The sequence below is a fragment of the Oryctolagus cuniculus genome, chromosome 1 (genome assembly GCF_964237555.1).
Source record: "Oryctolagus cuniculus chromosome 1, mOryCun1.1, whole genome shotgun sequence".
NCBI lineage: Eukaryota > Metazoa > Chordata > Mammalia > Lagomorpha > Leporidae > Oryctolagus > Oryctolagus cuniculus.
Window position 1 is genome coordinate 101,904,636 of NC_091432.1, and position 17,233 is coordinate 101,921,868.

The window sequence follows — 17,233 nt, forward strand, 5'->3', positions numbered from 1 at the left end:
GACTGAAATACTCTCCTAGATGCTCTCGAACTCCTAGCTTTCTCAAATATGCTGTACAAATATAATTCTTTTTTGTTTTTTTTATAGAAAGCTTTTACTTAATAAATATAAATTTCTTTAGTACAACTTTTGGATTATAGCTCCTCTTCCCCCTATACCTGCTCTCCCACCCCCAAACCATTCCACCTCCTACTCCCTCTCCCATCCCATTCTTCATTAAGATTCATTTTTAATTATCTTTATATACAGAAGATCAACTCTGTACTTAGTAAAGATTTCAACAGTTTATATCCACACAAACAAACAAAGTATAAAGTACTGTTTGAAGACTAGTTTTACTGTTAATTCTCATCATACAACACATTAAGGACAGAGGTCCTACATGGGGAGCAAGTGCGCAGTGACTCCTGCTGTTGATTTAACAATTGACACTTTTGTTTATGACATCAGTGATCATCCAAGGCTCTTGTCATGAGTGCATGCAGGTATCTTTTTAAAAAATCTAATAAAATAGTGTGCTACTCTTCTTTAATATATTAACATTAATATTATATAATAAACATTATAAAATAATTATTTCATAATGATTAATATTATTATATACATTTTAATGCTACCTAATCTTCACATATTTTTCTATTACCAGAAGGCAAAGTGACAGAGAGAGATGGAAAGAGAGAGAAATCTTCCATCTCCTGGTTCAAACCCCAAATTTCTACAATGACCAGGGCTGGGTCACATGGAAGCCAGGAGCCTGGAACTACATATGGGTCTCCCATGTGGGTAACAAGGGCCAAGCACTTGGGCCATCCTTTGCTGCTTTCCCAGGACATAAGCAGGGAGCTGAACTGGAAGCAGAATAGCTAGGACTTAAACCAGCACTCTCATATGAGAGGCAAGTGTCACAGGTGGCAGCTTAACTCGTTGTACCACAACGCCAGCCCTAATATTTCTATATATTAAGTGTGAAAGTATTTCATAATACATAATTTTTCTTCCAATCTATTCATTGTTTTCATAGTTGATTATTCAATACGTTAACAATTATACATGCTTGTGCAGTAAAAGCTTGATTTTTAATGCTAGTAAATGTTCAAAATTCTGAACTAAAAGTACTATTTACATTATATTCCTTGGGAAAAACAATGTTTAGGTAAAAGTGTCTGGTGAATTGATATTGTCATTACTTTCCTGGGAACTTCTCAGGAATTAGCAACAAGAATTGAGAGCTATTTTGCCAGTGCAAACCCCTAGAGGCAATACTAATACCTCAAGAAACTGGGTTCTGGCCACCCATTTGGAAGACCTGGGTTGATTTCCTGGCTCTCAGTTTCTACTCCAGCCCTGGCCATTGTGGGCATTTAGAGAATGAACCAAAGGGTAAGAGATTCTTCTCTCTCTCTCTCTCTCTCACTCTCTCTCTCTCTCTCCCCCCCCCCTCTCTATCCCTCTTTCCCTCTCTCCCCCTCTCAAATAAATAAACTTTGAAAAAAACTTTTTAATTGGGAGTTGAAAAGAAAATAGCTAGGATAATAGGAGTTGTGTGACAAAATAGCTAGTATTGACTATGTCGAGGGTATAATATCCAAGATCCATAAATATTTTAATGTTTTAGGCTTCCCATCACCTAAACCCCTTCGCTGTGCATAAGAAATCATGCATAGCAAATATAGTGGCCCACCTGCTACTGTAGAATCTAAAAGTACTAGGTGCTAGCTTGCCCAGCCTCCCTTGCAGCTAGGATCTGCCGCTTGACTGAGACTCCTCCAGTCGGACAGACTCACCTCAGATTTTGAATCAGGAGCTAATGACCAAAGGAGGAGGCACCTGCTAGAGTCCATTGTGGCAAAGACAGCAGCAGGGACAGAAGCTTTATTCCTTCTCTAGAGGCAGCAGGCGGCTCACTGCTTGTGGCCATCTCTAGTGCCAGCATCAGGCTTGCTGAGAGACAAGCTGTGGTCTCTGTGCTCATCAGAAGAGGCACTGATGGCTTCCTGGGACCCTTCTGCTGCATGGCGTCAGGAATGGTGCCTGGTTCCACAGCCTCCAAGCCTGGTTCTCCAGCACTTCCAGAAGGTACATCAGAGATCCAAGATTCTTTAGTAAACTCTGTTGTATGATATTGGAATCCTGACTATTCCAGTGTATTTGCTTCTTAAAACACTGGACATGTGATAGCTTGAGCAACAGTGCTGTGTCTTCCAGGTTAAGAGGGGACATAGACACTCAAGTGTTGCTATCAATTTGAGGCCTTCGCACTTGAATTTCTGAATGTACTTTCCAGGAATGTATTCACATGTCATGTGCGTGATTTAACTGTTTCCCTTCACTTGACCTAGAGTCCTACCCTCATATGAGAACAATTCACATTCAGAGAAGATCTGTAAATTCTTGTCAACATTCTTGTTACATTGGACTTTCCCTCATTTTACTCATTCCCTTTCTACTTTCTTTACCAGGCCTTCTATAAAGAGGAGCCTAACCATATATATTTTTACTTGAAATTGCTAAGAGTAGATTTTATTTGAAGATTTGTAGTTATTTATTTTGGAAGCCACAGTTACAAAGAGAGAGATCTTCCATCCACTGGTTTATTCCCCAGATGGCTTCAGTGGCCAGAGATGGGCCAGGCTGAAGCCAGGAGCCAGGAGCTTCATCCAGGTCTCCCACATGGGTGGCAGAGGCCCAAATACGTGGTCCATCTTCCTCTGCTTTCCTAGGAACATTAGTAGGGAGTTGTATCAGAAGTAGAGCAGCCAGGACTTAACCAGCACTCCTATAGGATGCCAGTATCTCAGGCAATGACTTTACTCACTGTGCAAAAACGTCAACTCCATGTTGACTGTTCTGACTGGAGTTGATCAGTTCTCATAATTGTGAAAATTGTGTCTGTATCCTTATTGCCAAGGAGTAGTGCTCCTTTAATCAGTATCTTAATAAAGGATTTCAGCAAGTAACTTAATAGTTCAATTAAAACTATCTCCCTCACTAAACTGGAAGGTTTAGGGTACCTGGGTGATCCAGGATACTCACAGTTTATTGTGTTTGCCAAAGCAAACCCCTGTGAAATTGTGAACATACACACTTAATAAAGGAGAAGCTAGGCATTAGATAAACTTGTTACATAGCTGGTTCCAAGTGGCACTGGGTTGCTGGTTGCTGGTTGCTTAAAATTAGGCAACTTTGTATTTTTCCTAATGTAACTGTGTCTCTCAACTGTTAAGGGTACTTTCCTAACCTGTCATATCCAGAGACCACAGCTACTTTTAAGGGCATCTGCTCCATCTTGAGCCTCTACTTATAGGCCGGCCCTGACCAACCACAGTGGTTTAGTCACACCCTCTTTGGCCTCTGCTGATTGAACAGAAGTGAGCAACTGATCCCGTAGGAAGCCAGGCCACAGCCTGGACAACAGCTGGTGAGATGGCCTGGCATGAAAGTTTTGACTCAACAGAGTCATCTCTGTCAACCACATTCTAGTTGAGTCTTGTTCCTTCTAACCAGGAGACTCCAGTTGACTCAGCCTTTCTGGAAACAGCAGTTGCATACACTATTCTGATTAATTGATTGAGTGGCATAGGTCTGTTCAGCTTCCTATTTCACCACTCTTATGTAAACATGTCCCAACAAAACAAGACAGCACGTGTTTACAAGCTCCTGGTCTTCCTAATTTCTGGTAACTACTTTTCCAGAATCATCCATTCCTTGGACTCCATAGTGCCGCACAACCTTAGCCCCCCCTCTACCTTTTGGTGTTACCTTCCCCTCCGTGCTGAGCAAGCAGCATTTTGAGTGCTTTACATAAATTACCCAACAACAACTCCTTAGGGTAAACATAATTAGTAGCCCATTTTATAGATGGGGAAAGCAAGGCACAGGGAAAGGGTGATGTTAGAGGAGAAGACGGTAGATCACAAATGTATTTTGAAAGCAGAACCAGTAAGGCCTCGCAGTTGGGTTGGATGTGAAAGTGAAGGAACAGAAGAATCACTGATGATGCTTCAACAAAAGGGTGAATTGTCCTTCCATTTATAGAGCCTATAGTCCTCTCTAATTAAATATTCCAGAAGCAACTCAGGAACAGCAAGTCTAAAACCGAATCTGTATCTTTCACTGTAAGTCCTGATTTTCCTTTTAATATTTTCTTTTGCATTTTTTAAAGATTTATTTACTCATTTGAAAGAGAGTTACAGAGAAGAGAGAGATCTTCCATCCACTGATTCACTCCCCCAGATGGCCACAACAACCTGGGTTTGGCCAAGCAAAAGCTGGGAGACAAGAGCTTCTTCTGAGTCTCCCAAGTTGGTTCAGGGGCCCAGAGACTTGGGCCATCTTCTGCTGCATTCTCAGGCACATTAACTGGAAGCTGGATTGGAAGTAGCTGGACACAAACCAACACCCACATGGGATGCTGGTGCTGCAGGTGATGGCTTAACCTACTGTACCACAGTGCCAACCCCAATATTTTCTTTCCCAAAGAATTATCACCATCACTGTTATTGAATGGCAAGAACTTACAGAAGGGCATGCAAATAGCAGAAGCAATTAAAATTAAAGATTCATCTAAGTATTCTAATAATTTTCTCCAATTTATTCATTTATATACTAGACTTTTAGCTGCCTCATTTAAAGATAAGCATCTCGGGGGGAAGAGTTGTGTTTGCAATGAGAGCTGACATTTATTGAGTGTTTTCCAAAGGTTAACGCTTGTGCTAAGCACTTCACTCGCATCACGCTATGTAATTCTCCCAACAGCCTTTTGAGGCATGGAGGTTAAGAGCACAGGTTCAAAGCCTGCCTCTGTTGTCTGATTTGGAGGAAGTTGCTCAACTTGGTTACCACATGGGAGTCTGTAAGCATAGAGGAGGGACATCTAACCCTAGTTGATAAGATCAAAGAAGGCCTGCTAGAATGGAATGAAGTACTGAGCTAAATCTTTGCTCACAAAGCTATTAGGGGGAAGGTGTTGCAAGCAGAGACAGCAGCTTATTTATTTGAAGGCCTAGAAGTGAACAAGAGTTGGGCATCTTTTCATAATTGCCAGTGCAGTTCACCAAGAGCAGGAAAGGTCATAGCTTAAATGCATACACGGGCCAAGCAGGTAAGCTAATTAAGTGAGGCTGGCCAGAGGTGAGACCATGGGGAGACACGAGGCCTGGGACAAACTGGAGAGCACATGATCCATTTAAAAAGACTGGGCATCAGGCATTTAGTCTAGTGATGAAGATACCTGCAGCCCAGACTGGAGAACCTGGGTTTGATGCCCAGTTCTGGTTCCTGACCCCATCTGCTTGTCAGTGAAGACGCTGGGAGTCAGGAGTCAGGAGTCAGGTTCAACCAAATGGATTTCTGCCACCCAAGTGGGAGGAGGGGGCCTGGATTGAGTTCCTAGCTCCCAGCATCTACCCTGGCTCACCCAGGCCGGTCAGATATTTGAAGAGTGAACCAGTGAATGAGAACACTCTGTTCTCTCTCTCTCTCTCTGTGTCCCTCTCAAATAAATAAATAAAAATTAAAATAAATAAAATAAAAACCAAGGTCAGGCCTCCTCTTAGGTCAAGTTCCTCCCCTTCTTCACCAAGCTCCAGTGTTCACAGCTCTTCATTCTCCACCTTGAATTTCCCAGACTACATTATCGGCAGCTCCTTTGCCTTCTTTTTGCTCTACCTGGAATGTGCTTTGTGTGGCTGGTGCCTGAATATCATCTCAGCTCAAATGGGATTTAAAAGACACCTTCTCTGATCACCACCCACAGGCCAGCCCAAACCTACCTGTATTCCACTCCGATCTCATTTTTTTTCACAGCACATTTGTTTATATGTATATTTCTTGTATTGGTTTAGTTGTATATTGGGATATATACTGGAAGCTAATGCCACAGGAAAGGATGAAAAAACCTGTGTGGAGCCCGAAGATAATGGGTCAGAGAGGAATTATTTTTAGGGATAAACAGAAGAAGAAAAACCCCCAAAGAAACCAATCATGAGAAGGAAGGGGGAAAGCAGGAAAGAAGAGGACTCGGAGAAGTCCAAGGAAAGCAGAGTCTGCAGTGTAAGCCAAGGCTTGATTAGGCTGCACGCTCTGCTGATTGCAATGGGCAGCAGACACCTGGAAAGCCACAGACTTCTCTCATTACCTTGTCTCATTGTTGTGCCCATTTGGGGACCTCTTTGAAGAAAATCTAACCTACAATCCCTCAGGTGTCTCATGACACAGCCCAGTGAGGATGGCATTGCTGTGTTCTCTTTACATTAAGTTTTCTCTATTTTCACCTTCAAGTCAGCATATTTCCATTCATATACTGCTACTCTACCTCTCCTCTAAAGTTATTTCTTATCAACAAGAGGGAATCTAATTCTTACATTCTGATTCTTATCCTCATCCCCAAACCTCAAAATCATGGTACTATCAGGAATCTATAACTTTCATCCCGTGTTAAGTAATGCTGAAGCCATAGCAGTCTCCTTCATATGGATATGAATCCAATGATAATAGTGCTATGAAAAATAGCAGCATTGATGGGTGGCTAGTGACTAGAAGGTATATAAAAGGAGGGTATGTGTGATATTCAAGCTAGAACCCTGGAGCATGGAAGCTACCTACTAATACAGACCCTGAGAGGCAGCAGGCGATGGCTCAAGCAGTTGGGTCCCTGCCACCCATGTGGGGGGTCCAGATAGAGTTCCTTAGCTTCCAGCTTCCAGGGTGTTGAGGGCATTTGGGGAGTGAACCAGTTGATTGAAGAGTTGGTCTCTCTCTTCTTCTCTTCCTGCCTTTCTCCTTCTCAAATAAATAAGCAAATAGAAATTTTAAAAAAATAGAGTGTTGAGGGATGGTTTCTTTCATAAGGTGGCATTTGAGCAGAAGTCTGAAGGGCACGAAGGGAAAGCCTTGTAGATATTTGGAAAAGGATGTTCCCTAGAGAGAGTCAGTAAGGGCAAGAAAGCCAATGTGGCCGGGGAAAAGGAGCAGAGGTGCCAGTGGTGGGAAAGAGAGGCACTGGCAGAATATGAAGGAAGCAGCCACTGCTTTCAGCGTGGGAATTCTCCAAGTCTGCCTAAGGAAATAATGATACATCTGCACAGTGCCTGGCACGTGGTAGGTGCTCAACCAACATGTGTGAAATGAATGAAGCTCCAAGGTTGACAGAAAACTGTGTTAAAAACTGATTCCTAGGAGCCGGCACTGTGGCAGAGTGGGTTAAAGCCCTGGCCTGCTGCACTGGGTGCCAGTTCAAGTCCCGGCTGCTCCACTTCCAATCCAGCTCTCTGCTATGGCCTGGGAAAGCAATAGAAGATGGCTCAAATCCTTGGACCCCTGTACCCTCATGGGAGACCCAAAGAATGTTCCTGGCCCCTGGCTTCGAATCGGCTCAGCACCAGTGGATGGAGCCATTTGGGGAGTGAACCAGTGGATGGAAGACCTCTCTCTCTCTCTCTCTCTCTCTGTCACCACCTCTCTCTGTAACTCTATCCTTCAAATAAATTAATTAAATCTTAAAAAAAAATAAAAGAAAGAAAGAAAATTGATTCTTAGTGGCTGGCGTTGTGGCAAAGCAAGTAAAGCCTCTGCCTGCAACGCCTGTATCCCATATTGGTGCTGTATCCTGGCTGTTCTACTTCTGTCCAGCTCTCTGCTATGGCCTGAGAAAAGCAGCAGAAGATGGCCTAAGTGTTTGGGCCCCTGCCACCCATGTGGGACACCTGGCAGGAGGCTCCTAGCTCTTGGCTTCAGACTGGCCCAGTTCTGGCTGTTGTGGCCCTCTGGGGAGTGAACCCGTGGATGAAAGATCGGTCTCTCCTTCTGTCTCTGTAACTCTGATTTTCAAATAAAAGAAATAAATCTTTTTTAAAAATGTCTTGGGAAATATCATTCCTGCTTTTGTACATAAGGACTTGACCACTAAGACAATATGAGCAATTATATAGACCCTATCCTACTAATACTCTAAAATGTTCCTTGCAAACAAATTTTAACAATGCAAACCACAGAAAGCAGTGATAATAGGTTTCATCAGGACAGTGTCTTCTTGTAAACAAGTTGTCCTTGCCAAAGCATACTGAACACGTAACTGCCTCTTGTAGTTATCTAAAATAAAACGACAAGTTCCTGAATTTCTTTCTTTCTTTCTTTCTTTTTCTTTTTTTTTTTTTTTTGGATAGGCAGAGTGGACAGTGAGAGAGAGAGTGAGAGAGAGACAGAGAGAAAGGTCTTCCATTGCCGTTGGTTCACCCTCCAATGGCCGCCAGCACACCGCGCTGATCCGAAGGCAGGAGCCAGGTGCTTCTTCTGGTCTCCCATGGGGTGCAGGGCCCAGGTACTTGGGCCATCCTCCACTGCACTCCCTGGCCACAGCAGAGAGCTGGCCTGGAAGGGGGGCAACCGGGACAGAATCCGGCGCCCCGACCAGGACAAGAACCTGGTGTGCCGGCGCCGCAAGGTGGAGGATTAGTCTATTGAGCCACAGTGCTGGCTAAGTTCCTGAATTTCTTTAGAGGGATCTCCATTAGAAAGTAAGGAATGACAAAGACAGATAATGTTCACTTTGAGAAATAGATGCTTCTGGGGCCCGGCATTATGGCACAGCAAGTTAAGACGCTGCCTGTGGTGCCGGCAACCCATATGGGTAACAGGTTTGAGTCCCAGATGCTCCACTTCCAATCCAGCTCCCTGCTAATGTGCCTGAGATAGCAGCAGAAGGTGGCCCATATGGGAGACATGGATGGAGTTCCAGGCTCCCGTCATTAGCCTGGCCTGGTTCTAGCCATTGCAGGCATTTTGAGGAGTGAATCAGCAGAAAGAAGATCTTTTTGTCTCTGTCTCTGTCTCTGTCTCTCTCTCTAGCTCTGACTTTCAAATAAATAAATAAATAAATCTTTAAAACAAAAAAGAAATAGATGCTTCGAGGAATGATCCAGAAGGTCTAATCCTTTCAATAAATCTCACATGCTCAATAACTAAAAGAAGTCATATTATGATTGGAAAGTGGAGAAACATTTCAAGTGATACTGATATTGTTTCAAAGAGGATGTCTTGATCAAAATGAAGGACCATGAGTTATAGGCATGGGTGAGTATCTCTACTGTATCCCCAAGTAGAGTTTGACTTAGAACTTGTACACTCTAGACTCTCCACAAAAATAGAAAGGGCAGAAGATAAATAGCTCACCTCTCCCAAATGACTGATCTGCGGTCTACTAAAAGTATTAAGGCCATCAGATGGCTCCAACCTATTTATCTCTTTAACCTCAATCATCTCCCACTGAGGCCTGTGGCATGTACTTCTGGGTCTCATGGAGATATGGTTAATATCTCCTGCTTGACGGGACTCCTCTTGACCCTAAGTCAAGGTGACTCGATCCAGCCCAACCACGTGAGTTTCTTGTGCCACAGTGACTTGGCAGCAAACTTGCTCTGCTGATGATCTTGTTCTTCCTGTAAACTTCAGCCCTCATTATGGAGTTCTCTCTTCTGTTTTATGTTTGGTCTCTTTGTATTTGTTTGGGGGGATTTTTAAATTTTTTTTATCACTGGCTTTTGTGTTTTCTTTTTTAAAAACTAAGTCCCTGCCTTCTGCTAGTCCTTGCCTATTTTTAATTCCCCAGCTCCTTTGAGATTTGAATTATAACTTGCCCAAATCCTAGTTCTCATGGCCATGTCTTTACTCCTTTTAACAGATTGGTGCCTGAATAAGAAGTCAGAAATTGAAGAGTCCTTGGGTACTCCTTTTACTGTGGCCTACATGAAGGCCTTGCACCTGCCAGGCACAAAAGAGCACAGAACACTGCAGGGAGCAAGACAGAGCCCCTGCCTTCATGGGAAAGCAGACAATCAAGCAAATATGCAAACATGATTCCAGGTGATGTATATTATGAAAATATGTACATGCTCCATGCATACGGACCTGCTATTATGTGCACTTCTTCCTATGTCTGCCAATGAGAACATTCCTGCATGTTCCCCTTGGATAAAACAGTTCCCATAAAGAATCTCGGTAGAATCTGAAGTTAGAGTTTGACAGTGTAAAAACAATGACTCATCTCATTAATACTGGCTGGAGATCTTTGAGCAATTTGGGATCTCCCCTTGCACATGATCACAGGAATCTTTTCTTGGTTGGGAAGCCCCGGACTCCACACGTGCAACTCACAGGACTTCCTTATTTTCATCTTCCTTGTGACTGGGGAGCTATTTGAAAAAAAAAAAAAAATAGCTGGTTATTTATAGAATCTAATGGAAAGGCGTGGGCAAAGCACAAGTCAGCAATATATGTAGCTTTTTAAAAAAAGTTTTTGAATAGTTAATTCAAGTGCCCAAATTAAAATTCAAAAGTTATGCAAAGGTGTAGAGTTGGAGGCAGATCTTTCTTCCACCTCTTTCTTTCCAATTATCCAGTTACCCTTCACAGAGATAATCAGTATGAACAGTTTCTTGTGTGTCAGCCAGAGATATTGTGTGGATATATAAGCAAACACAGAAATTTTCTTTGACACAAATGTTAGCATGCAGTATATAAGGTCTTCAAAAAAGTTTATAGAAAATGTCTATGAAATAACTATGCATAAATTTCAAAAATTTTATATCAAAATAAATATATTTTAATTCCATTTTCAATGAATTTTTTAAAATCCTCTCCTCCAGTGATCCTCACCCTTCTTTATCAGCAAACAACACATCCTAGAGTTTATTTCATACATATAAGACCATTCTACACCTGGGAATGGCATTCAATTGCATGGAGATGCTGCAGTTTATTTAAACTGCCCCCTATTAATGGACACTTAGGATGATGATGATTCTATATTTTTGCCTTTGCAAATGATGCTACAATTAATATTCCCGCAATACAAATTTTTAACAGAGATGTACTCTAACCTGAAAGCACTATAAATCCGTTCCTAATTATCTCAACTTTGTATTTGTATAATTCCTTCTAAAACAACAAAGTCTTGGAGAGATGAAGAGGCTGTTTTAGTGCACTTGAAATCCCACACTGAAACAAAAATCTTAAAACTTCTGGACCAGGTGAACTGCATTGGCATTGATACAGTCCTTTCAGAGATGACAGAGGTCACCTTACATACATTTTTTTCTATATTAAGTGTGCATTGTTTTCAAAATCCCTCCACTCGCATAACACGGTGAAAGTAGAACACCCGTACTGCGTGGTTCAGACAGAAAAGCTGGCACATGACTGTCTGACACTTGCAGGTTGCTACTCTTCTGGCTGTGTGGTAGCTTTTTCTGTTGGCCTCCCACAAGCACCGGGAGGAAAAGGAAGAGTCATACGTGTGGTCACCCTTCCGAAGAAAGAAGCCCTGAGATTGGTCAACAGCCTGTATCTCATGTTCCCTAGTTTCCTTTCCCTAAGAACTCAGTCTTAAAGAGCAACTCTGGCCAGTCATTGCAGCAAACGGGCTTGAATGTGTTTAGCCTTCTGTTTCTGCTTTACACAGATAGTGCTTAGTAAATGGCCCTGGAGGGTAATGATGTTTAATGAACCCGGACATTCCATGGTTTGTTACAGTTAACCAGAACTTTTCAAGAAGACATAGAAGAAGCCGTGGATAGTCACTGAGATATGTGTGTGTGAAGCTCTCCAATCAGAGGAAACCAAGTGCTGGCCCAGCAGCTGGAGATGAAGGTGCCCCGAGCAAACAGAGGACCTTACCTCAACTAACGTAAGTGTTCTGCCAGAAATGGAAGAGGAATGAGACATGAGAGTAGGAGAAATAACTGTTTTTCAACCCCAAGAGTAACCATTTTCCGTGAGAAATCCTAAGGACACCACTGTACTGAGCTAGAAGCCATTTGCCAGGGGTCTGTGCCAGTATGGAACCTGAGGCTGACATGTTGAAGCCCCTAGAAGTCTTAGACAAGGTGGCTGAGTGATTGAAAGTTCCACTCTAAGGCAGCCACAGTGGAGATGATGGGCATTGGAAACTACCTTTTATGGCCCAGATGTGACCTAAGTGTGTGGGAGTTTGCCTGGGAGTTAGAAGTTAGAAAGCAGAAGGCTTCCTTTGCAGCTGTTCTGCTCCCAGGGCTCCCAGGTGTCCTCTCCAACCCATTGCCTTTTTTTTTTTTTTTTTGACAGGCAGAGTGGACAGTGAGAGAGAGAGACAGAGAGAAAGGTCTTCCTTTGCCGTTGGTTCACCCTCCGATGGCCGCCGGGGCTGGCACGCTGCAGCCAGCGCACCGTGCTGATCCGATGGCAGGAGCCAGGTACTTATCCTGGTCTTCCACGGGGTGCAGAGCCCAAGGATTTGGGCCATCCTCCACTACACTCCCTGGCCACAGCAGAGAGCTGGCCTGGAAGAGGGGCAACCGGGACAGAATCCGGCGCCCCGACCGGGACTAGAACCTGGTGTGCCGGCGCCGCAAGGCGGAGGATTAGCCTAGTGAGCCGCGGCGCCGGCCTCAACCCATTGCTTTTAACTAGTGAGGTTGCCCCCAGGACTTAGCCTAAGACCGAGCTATGACCACTCAAGGTCTTTAATTACATGCAAGTCACAAGTCAAGGTCCAGACTCAGTTTTGTAACTAAAATGGAATTTAAGGTCATCCAGAAAAGCCAAGACACTATGGCAAAAAATGATCTAAATAAAAGATCTCTGTGAGTGAGATCCCAGTGGAAAGAACAGGCCATCAAAGAAGGAGGTACCTTTCTCTGAAGGGAGGAGAGAACTTTCACTTTGATTATGGCCTTGTCTAAATAAGGTCAGAGTTTGTGAACTCAAGAGGCTTCCATAGCCTTGGCATCTCATGACAAGAGCCTCGGGTGATTACTGACGTCAAAAATAAAGTGTCAGGGCCGGCGCCGCAGCTCACTAGGTTAATCCTCCGCCTTGCGGCGCCAGCACACCGGGTTCTAGTCCCTGTCGGGGCGCCAGATTCTGTCCTGGTTGCCCTTCTTCCAGGCCAGCTCTCTGCTGTGGCCCGGGAGTGCAGTGGAGGATGGCCCAAGTGCTTGGGCCCTGCACCCCATGGGAGACCAGGAGAAGCACCTGGCTCCTGCCATCGGATCAGCCCCATGCGCCGGCCGCGGCGGCCATTGGAGGGTAAACCAACGGCAAAAGGAAAAGGAAGACCTTTCTCTCTGTCTCTCTCTCACTGTCCACTCTGCCTGTCAAAAAATAATAATAATAATAATAAGAGTGTCAATTGTTAAATCAACAACAGGAGTCACTGGGCACTTGCTCCCCAAGTAGAACCTCTCTCCTTAATGTGTTGTACAATGAGAATTAACGGTAAAACTAGCCTCACACAGTACTTTATACTTTGTGTGTCTGTGTGGGTGCAAACTGTTGAAATCTTTACTTAGTATAGAGTTGATCTTCTGTATAAAAAGATAATTAAAAATGAATCTTAATGAAGAATGGGATGGGAGAGGGAGTAGGAGATGGGATGTTTTGCAGGTGGGAGGGTGGTTATGGGGGAAAGAACCACTATAATCCAAAAGTTCTACTAAAGAAATTTATATTTATTAAACAGAAGTTTTCTATAAAAAAGGTCATCCAGAATTGGTAACCCCCCAATTTGTGCCATATTTGCCTAGGCCTATTTTGAAGCTTTACTATCAGAAATTCACTATTTGATCCTCAGTTTCACCATTTGCAAAATAAAAAGGAGAGTCAAATTAAATTGCCTCTGGGTTTGTTTATATTGTCCCAACATTCCCTGAACCCATGAAAATTTCTTCCTATATTGTGGTCCAAATTTTCCTGGCACCTCGTGTTTGTTTATGCTGTCAGTTCCACAGAAAAAAAATCTTTATCTGCTAAACTTATCAAAATGCTATTCATCCATCACAATCTGGCTCAAATTCCCCCTTCTGGAAGTGCAGACTCATCTTCTATGTAAGTCTCCCAACCACTCCACCCTAAAGAGTTTCCTCTGTCTTCGGATACTTTATGACATTTATTAGCCATGGTATCTATCTGACATGTATATTTTGTCTTTTAACTTTTATGTTTTTACCTTCCCAACTTATTAGGAAGGCTACCAAAAGCAGTTACTGTATGATATTTATACAATGGGCACTGCCTACATTTTAGTCCTTGCACTCTTTGTTACTGCTGACTGTAATCTTGGTGTCAGTTTGCTCAACCGTTGAATGGAAATAGTGGTGGGTATTCCCTCATAGGAGTTTTGTGGGCATTATATAACACAGACAACCGGCTTGGAATAGTATCTGGAACCTGGCAAGTACTCATTAAATGTTAGCTATTGTAACAATTACTCATCTCTAGCAGAGTGCCCTGATCTTTAACAGTGCTTGATCAATATTGAACGGAATTCAGCTGAGTCAGTGTGAGAGGTAGACGGTGTGGGCAGTATGAGTTTATCGTGGACTAGGGAACTTCCTGGCATCACTAAAGTCATGCCACAGATGCTGTCATCTATTGTCCCCAGCCAGCCAGACTCAAAGTTGTTGCCACTAATCCTGTTCCAGAGACTTCTGAAGGTTTGGCCCAGTACACAGGAGCTGCTTGTTCAGAATATCCTTCTAGGTGGTACTAAAAACTGTGAGCCAGGGAAGCCAGCCTACATGTCTTCAAGTTTCTTTAAAAGGTCCCCAACTGGTCTAGTGAAGTAGAAAGCCGACTCAGGAAGCCTCTCTCTTTCCATATCACAGGCAGATTCAGGATCGTCCAGGATCCTGTGCTTAGCTGGGACCTCACCATCAATAGCTAAAGAGCTGCAGATGCTGGCCAAGAAGTGGGACATCCGTGCTACTCAGCTGAGCCACATAGGCAGATTTTTTTGGTAGAGAACCTTAAACTGGAAACTATGAACTTCAAGCCCCAATAAGCACCATGAATATCAATGCCACTAAGAAGTCCAAGCAAAATTCAGCAGATCTAGGCTTAAACCATACATGCCTATTGCAAACAATTGAGAGGCAAGAAATTATCTTATTAAAAGTGAAAAGTTTGATCACGGGCATGCACCTTGCTCCAGGGAAACAAATATGTGCTTTGTGTGTGACATATCTAGATCCTTCACAGTCAAGCTGTGCAGTTGCCAGCAATTTTTCTTTTTTAAGATTTATTTTATTTATTTGAAAGACGGAGTTACAGAGAGAGGTAGAGACAGAGAGAGAGAGGTCTTCCATCTGCTGGTTCACTCCCCAGATGGCCGTAATGACCAGAGCTGAGCCGACCCGAAGCCAGGAGCCAAGAGTTTCTTCTGGGTCTCCCACGTGGGTGCAAGGGCCCAAAGAGCTGGACCATTTTCTACTACTTTCCCAGGCCACAGCAGAGAGCTGAATTGGAAGAGGAACAGCTGGGACTAGAATCAGTGCCCATGGGATGCTGACGCTTCAGGCCAGGGCGTTAACCTGCTGCATCACAGTGCCGGCCTGTCAGCAAATTTTCTAACCTCAACTTGCTAAGGGAGAAAGCATTATAATACCCAGTCCACAAGGCTGTAGTGACAATTGAATGGGATAAACGTTTCAAACGTGCTACTTGGTCTGTGGCACATGGTAGAGGCACAATCCATCAGGTGTCTTTCCCTCTTCGCTGCAGAAGCAAATGCATCCGTCCAAGGCTAGGAGTGAGGACAGGAAGGTAAGATTATTTGAACGTTTCTGAAATGTTGACCTAGATTGTGCTGTACAATTCAGTGAAGCAGAAAGGCTCTCTGACCTCAGTGCTTTTCCAACTTGCAACTCAGGCGTCCACCTCAGCCCAGAGGGCTTGCTTCCTCCCCCACCTCTTTAGAGGGATCTGGATTTTTCCAGAGATTAGCGTGATTGCCATTTGCAACAGGACCAATTTGCTAGCCAAAAGAAGTCCTTTCCCTGGGTGAAATCTCAGCCCTTTGATTTATTTCAATACCCTTAACTGGTGTTGTTCATGCAGGGTGTGGTTCTCCCTCATTACGGAATATTGGATAATAAGAAAACAACTACGGGAAACATGCCCCGAGAAGAACCATCGATTTCCCTGACCGCCCTGGGCACGAGCCCTGTTTCTGCGAGGGGGAGAAGGGGTTGGCGAGGGGAGAGGCGCCCTGCGGGACAGGAATGGGGGAGCCGCGAGGGGAAGTCGGGACCCCTGGGTAGGGCCGGGAATGGGAATGGGCACGAGGGGAGGAGGCGCGGCAACCTCGGGCAGCCCCGGCGGCTGGGCTGGGTCGCGCCCGACAGGTTCCAGCAGCTCCCCTCACCCCTCTCCACGCCTCCCGGGTTTTCCCCTTGGCTCGGGGTTTCCTGTTTCAGTTCTCGGCGATCTCCAGCAGCAGGTGCTGGTTTGCCAACCTCTTCTCCAGAGGCGGCGAAGGAGGAGAAGGAAAGGAGAGAAGGGGAGGAGGAAGCGGCGCGGCGGCGGCGGCGGCGGCGGCGGCGGTTGCAGGCGGGCGGGCGAGGAGCGAGGCAGCGGGCGGCTGAGCCAGGTTCGCTCTCGCCCGCGGAGCAGCGGCGCGGGCGGCGGGCCGAGCCGAGGGCCCGGTCGCGCCGGAGCCGGGGCCGGCCGGCTGGCCGGGCTGGCGGGCAGCATGGGGGAGCCTCCCGCTTGCCCCGCGCCCTAGCGGCGGCCGCGGCGGCCCAGGGCTGAGGCGAGAGGCGGCCGCCTACCGGAGGGCCCCGGGGCTGCCCCGGCTTCCAGGGCATGCTGTGATGGCTGCTGAGAAGAGGCTGCAAGTAGGTTGAGCAACAGATCCGTGTGCGCGCGCGTTGGGGGGTGTGAGTTGTGCAAGCCCGGGGAGGAGGGCGCCGGGGCCGCGGCCCGCGGGGAAGGGCGGGCGCGGCTCGGCGCGGGGAGGGCCGAGGTGGCCGAGGTGGCCGCGGTCGCCGCGGGCCCCGGCGCCGGCTCGCCGCTTCCTCGCGGGGTTGGTCATGCCGCGTAGCGGCTCCAAGGTTTGTCCTCCGGAAGGGGGTAGGGGGGCGGTGAGCGCGGTCCCGAGGGAGCCGGGCGGAGGGAGGGCCGCGGAGCCGCGCCCGGGCGGAGGGGTCGGAGCCGGGGCTGGGGCCAGGGCCGGAGCGGCCGCGCAGGGTGCTCTCCAGGCCCGAGCGGGTCGGGGCTCCCGAAGGTGGGGTCACGGAGCTCCCTCCCCGCAGGTGGTGCGGAGCGGAAAGCCCAGCGCATCCTAGCGGCGGGCAGCGCCGTCCCCGCCGGGATTTCGGGCGAGGGGAGGCCGGTGTCCCCGGCTCCGCGGCCTAGGGCACCGTCCACTGGCACCCGCCGGGGGGCACGGCCGCCGACATGGAGGCGGGCTCGGGCGCCCCCG

The 17,233-nt window shown here is 46.0% G+C and overlaps 1 protein-coding gene across 4 annotated transcripts in view; it reads left to right on the forward strand.

The window, feature by feature from the left end:
• Positions 1–11,341: 11,341 nt before the first annotated feature.
• ZC3H12C (zinc finger CCCH-type containing 12C) overlaps positions 11,342–17,233 on the forward strand; it is an 82,967-nt gene continuing 77,075 nt past the window's right edge. The window contains exon 1 of one of the 4 annotated variants that reach the window (XM_051849633.2): positions 11,342–11,680. Coding sequence is in view for 3 of the 4 variants with exons in the window: in XM_051849607.2 (XP_051705567.2) it covers positions 16,079–16,399 (321 nt within the window). In the remaining variant the exon portion in view is untranslated. The other 3 variants (XM_051849607.2, XM_051849617.2, XM_051849619.2) reach the window with 3 other exon arrangements.